At 35.9% G+C, this 4974-nt stretch overlaps 1 protein-coding gene across 4 annotated transcripts in view; it reads right to left on the bottom strand.

Annotated features, from left to right (window-relative positions):
• The window catches only part of LOC140164937 (L-serine dehydratase/L-threonine deaminase-like), a 117895-nt gene that overhangs the window by 99276 nt on the left and 13645 nt on the right, over positions 1-4974 (bottom strand). The window contains exon 8 of one of the 4 annotated variants that reach the window (XR_011860608.1): positions 2988-4089. Coding sequence is in view for 3 of the 4 variants with exons in the window: in XM_072188336.1 (XP_072044437.1) it covers positions 3896-4089 (194 nt within the window). In the remaining variant the exon portion in view is untranslated. Of the gene's footprint in view, positions 1-2740; positions 4090-4974 lie in introns of those variants that run through there. The other 3 variants (XM_072188336.1, XM_072188335.1, XM_072188334.1) reach the window with 3 other exon arrangements.

Raw genomic sequence — 4974 nt, 5'->3', positions numbered from 1 at the left:
AAGCCCCATGCTGGCGACTTGAGAATTGGTACAGAACCACTGGCATACGTCACAGAGGCCATGGTCCTTGGCATTTATCTTCAGGACAACCTCAAGTGAGACATCCAGGTTAATAACATGCTTAAAAAAGCCAATAAGAGGTTGTTTATGATAAGGTCCTTAGGTTTATGCTGAGGTTTGGCTTTGATCGAGCTGAGTGTCTTCAACAGTAGTTATGTAAGACAGATTCTGGAGTATGCCAATGTTGTGTGGCATTCTGGCATTTCAGTTAAGCAATCCAAAGAATTTGAGTCTATCCAAAAAAGAGCCTGTAGAACAATCTTGGAAGGAGATTATATTTCTTATCATGATGCGCTGCTTCGCTGTAAACTTGACTCCCTGTCTGATAGGAGCTAGGGTGGAGCACTGTCTTAGGTTTGATGAAGGGCTGCCTAAAAATGAGCGAACACAGTCATTAATCCCTCCTACCAGACTTCAGAGGCATGGTCGCAATTTGCAATTCCCACGATTTTTCCCAATTCTGTGCCAGAATCGAGCGCTTTCGGATGAGTCCTATCCCATATTTTGTTGATATCTTAAACCAGTAATCTCTTCTTGGTATTGTTCTTCAGTGACATGAATGCCCTTTTAATAGTCTGGTGCAGCAGTTATAATATTTTTGTCATGTTTTGAAATTTAGTATAATAATAATTTATATTTTGATGTTTTTCAATACCTGTGCAATATTTGGTCAAAGTCAGTATTAATGTGTGCAATTTGTTTTTGATGTCTTTTAATTTTAGCGTTCAATATTTTTTAATGTTTTAATATGTAATTTGGCCATTTGGTCATGATATGTGAAAAATAAAATACCTATAATAATAATAAATAATAAGAATAATGACCTTATATGGGAATAAACCTGTATCATTTGCACATGATGCCCTTAAACATACATACATCTGTAAAAACAGGGTGTATCAAAATAAAGTATACAGTTTGAAAAATGCCACTAGATTTAAATGAGGTATTTGGTCAAAATTATTTAGATGACAGCTGAATCAACATCTTGATCTCCCACAACTGTAAAATCATGAACGAGTGACTATTAATAAAGACTCAGTGGCTATTTTTGAGAGCCTTGTAAAAATGCAGTTGCACAAAGTCAGTTAAAATAACATGAAAATCACAGTTTCACCACTTTATTTACAGTAATTGGCAGAATGCCTTTTGTATGGCAATTGTGTGATTTAAAGCACCATGTGGAATGGCCCCTAAGATCTCTTGATGTTAAACCTCAAAACCCCTAAAATCAAAGGATTTCACAAGTCCTCCTGCAGACATGAACTCCAGAGACACATAATTGCACAAGTTGACATCCCCAGGCAGGACAGACCTCTCATAAGACATGGTGTGAATACCATGTTGAGGAGAGCTGATATCTGCATACAGAGGAATAGTGGCCATGCCCTGGTGACCATGTGGAAGACTAAGACGGTCAATTACTGTAAAGAGAGTAGTTAACTGTGCTATTTTCATGTTGCTTGGATTTTAATTGACTTCGCGTAACTGCATTTTTACTTGGCTCACAAAAATAGCCACTGCGTCCTTATTAATGGTCACGCGCCAGTGATTTTACAGTTATGGGATGACAAGATGTTGATTCAGATCAACTATAGCATTTTAACCAAATACATTATATTTTTTAATCTAGTGGCATTTTTCAAAGTGTATACTTTATTTTGATATACCCTGTAGATTGCAATGTTACGTTCTCAATACCAATGTAGTAACTTCACTAACATGACAGTTTATGTCTTGCCGATATTCTTCCTCAGAATGTTGAACTAATCCATATTCCAGAAAACTAACAGTTTTTGGAAGGTATTGAAAATTTTTATCCTGTTTTGCCAAATGAAACATAGCCAAATCCTAATTATTTAATTAGTTTACTGGCAATAAAAGTACAATTTTAACATTTTTACAAGTTGAGGGGGAAATAGGCCAAACACATGCTATATAAAGCATTCAAACTTTTGGCTTTAGGCTATGAGTTTGCTCATGATTTTAGTATTTTATGTGAATTTTAATAATTGGTTTAAAAATATTATAGAAATGTGTTTAACAAAAACTTAGAATGCTTAGCCTGAAATTAGTCTTAGTACAAGGCTTTTTTTGTCACAGCATACAAACATATACCCTAAAGGGCATGTTTTTGGCCCTTGTTTCCTAAAATTGGCCATATTTACCCTAATGACAGAGTATGCATAGTTCACATGTACGCTTTACTTTTCTGCAAATAGATTTTCTTATTGGTGAATCATAATAAAATGTGTCTACCCAATATTGTAAAAAACAAAGTTCCTGAGAGGATATCAAAAGTTTATAAAATTTTGAAAAAAAAATCCTTTTTTTTAGTAACAGTGAAAGTCCTGGAAATGGTATTATAAATACTTTAAGCAAGGGTAGGCAACTGGGTTCATCCTATGATCTCCAGGTCTTGCATATATAGGACTTATTTTCTCAATTTTAGTCCCGTTTAGGGCTAATTTCAGCACTACTGGTGTGATAAATGGTATCAACTAAGATCTGAACCTACCCCTGCAACCAGGGGATCATTGCAGTAAGTCAGCAAACTGCTCATTAATGGCTGAGTTCAAATGTCAAGAGGTAGATTTACAGAATTTGTTTGTGCATTTTGTTTTGGAACGATATTTATTTCTGACTTCTCATATATTTATATATTTGACCCTCAACCATGTAAGGCAAACCTCCTGGGTACCACCAATCAAGATGAACAATAAAATGATAACGATTAAAAAAACAAGATAAATATTGTTATTGTTGTTTATTTTACGATTTACATTATGTTGTGACCTAAATTTCATGATGATAAAATATTGATAATTTTGTACATAATTTTCAGCAAATATATAATTTGAACCTGATTAAAATCACTTACTATTGCAGAATTAGGATAATTGTGACCGCCCAATTTATATACATACCATACATAAGCTGCTTCTTCACACACACATAAGTCACTGCAGAATGATTATTACAGTCTCTGCTTGTCACCCTGTATAATTCCATGGGCACAACTGTTTTTTCTTATAGTGCTCTGGATTGGGTAATTACATGATAAAATCATCTGAGTAACCAATCAAAACATAAGTTTTAGATTTCTCAGGAGCTTTTAAAGCATACTCCCCTTCAGCCCTCCCGACTATTCTTACCATATTTCTGATTGGCTGAATTCATGATATACTCTCTTTGCAACCAATCAAAATAGATCTTACAGGCAAACTTTGGCTCACCTCAAGTTTGATGTCAATGCCTTTTCTCAGTTGTGCTGCACAAAGAAGGCTATATCATGTATTGAGCTAATCACAAATTAAGAATAGTCAGTAGGCTTTAAGGGGATTAAGCTTAAAACTGCTTAGAAACCTAGAAGCTCTATTTTGATTAACCTTTTTGTTAAATCCCATAAGCCTTTGCGGGGAGACCTGTGACTTTGTTATGTCTGAATGCACACATCGTTACTGCACACTTCACAGTAACAATGTTCGCTACATGATTTGCACATCGGCGTGACGTCATATGACGACATCACAGGTCTACCCGCAAAGACAAAATTTCTTTTGTATGTATTTCATTTGTATTTTTGGTGTATTTTGTTTGACCCCTGGGCCAGACTGGAAATCAGTGTGGACCACTGAGTTTGTTCCCCAGGCAAAATAAGATCTAATAAAATAAAATAAAATAAAATAAAATAAAGGCTTATGGGATTTACCGAAAATGTCAATAATTTGGTTACTCAGATGTAAGAAAAAGCAGTACTATGTATTGCCCATGGGATTAAAAGTGTCCTGAATACAGAGGGTTTTGAATTAAATATGTATTAATTTAACAAATCCTACTCAATGCCAACAGTTTTTTTATAGTCCAATAAAGCCTGTAGTGTCATAGATGCACCACCACATACAATTACCACAGCGGATTCTATGTTATCTTTTAGTTTGCCTTCTTTCTGTAGTTTAGGAATGACGTCCTCATAGATGGCTGCTAACACTGCACCGCACGCCAACTCCACTAGCATTCTGTGGTCATCTGTTGGAGAAACAAATGCAACATATATCATTGGCTAAGGAAGATTTTCAACATGGGGGGGGGGCCTGAAAATTGAAACAAATTTGGTGGGTAGTCTTGGGGGGTGCCTCGGAGTCAGAAAATTTTGCAAAATATAGGTCACAAACACCCTCTATTTTATCACAATTTTTTAACTTCACTTAGGATTATGCGAGGGGGGCTGCCACACTTAAAATTATTGAGGGGCTGAGCCCCTCCAGCCCCCTGGTTCCTAAGCCTATGTATATGATCATGTGGTACAATACTCACCTTTCAAAACATGCCAGGAAGCTATTATAGCTGGAGATGTACCAATTAGACTGGTACCATTATATATACAGAAAGAGGCTAAGGCGATGAACAAAGAATACCCTATTATCCGGAGGACAGTATTCTGATGCTGGGTTGGTTGGGCAGGCATTTTTTTACCAAACACACCCAATTACCGTATTGGTCCGAGTATAGTTCTACCTGTTTTTTAGGTGAAAATTTTTCAAAATTGGGGGTGGGATTATACTCGAATTTAAAAACAAAAAAATTGAAAAATGGGGGGTGGGACTATACTCGAACGTGGGACTATACTCGGACGAATACGGTATATGATGCATTCTGAAAATCGGAGCAACACAAAGTCCTCACACTATAATGCTTAATTCATTGCACAACAGCAGCATTAGCATGTGAATTCTTATTCTTACAAAATGATTTGGTCTCGATTACAAACATTTGAAAATATACTGGGAAAATATAATATGGGGGCACTTAAATTTTGGAAGTGACACATATATATATTCAGCTGTTATGTGCCTCTTTTCCAACATCGCTTGTCACTAAAAGACTCCCATGTGATTTTGAAACGCATGCTCG

Source organism: Amphiura filiformis, chromosome 11 (genome assembly GCF_039555335.1).
Source record: "Amphiura filiformis chromosome 11, Afil_fr2py, whole genome shotgun sequence".
Taxonomy (NCBI): Eukaryota; Metazoa; Echinodermata; class Ophiuroidea; order Amphilepidida; family Amphiuridae; genus Amphiura; species Amphiura filiformis.
Note: the sequence above shows the minus strand (reverse complement) of the source record. Positions and strands in the feature narration are given on the sequence as shown.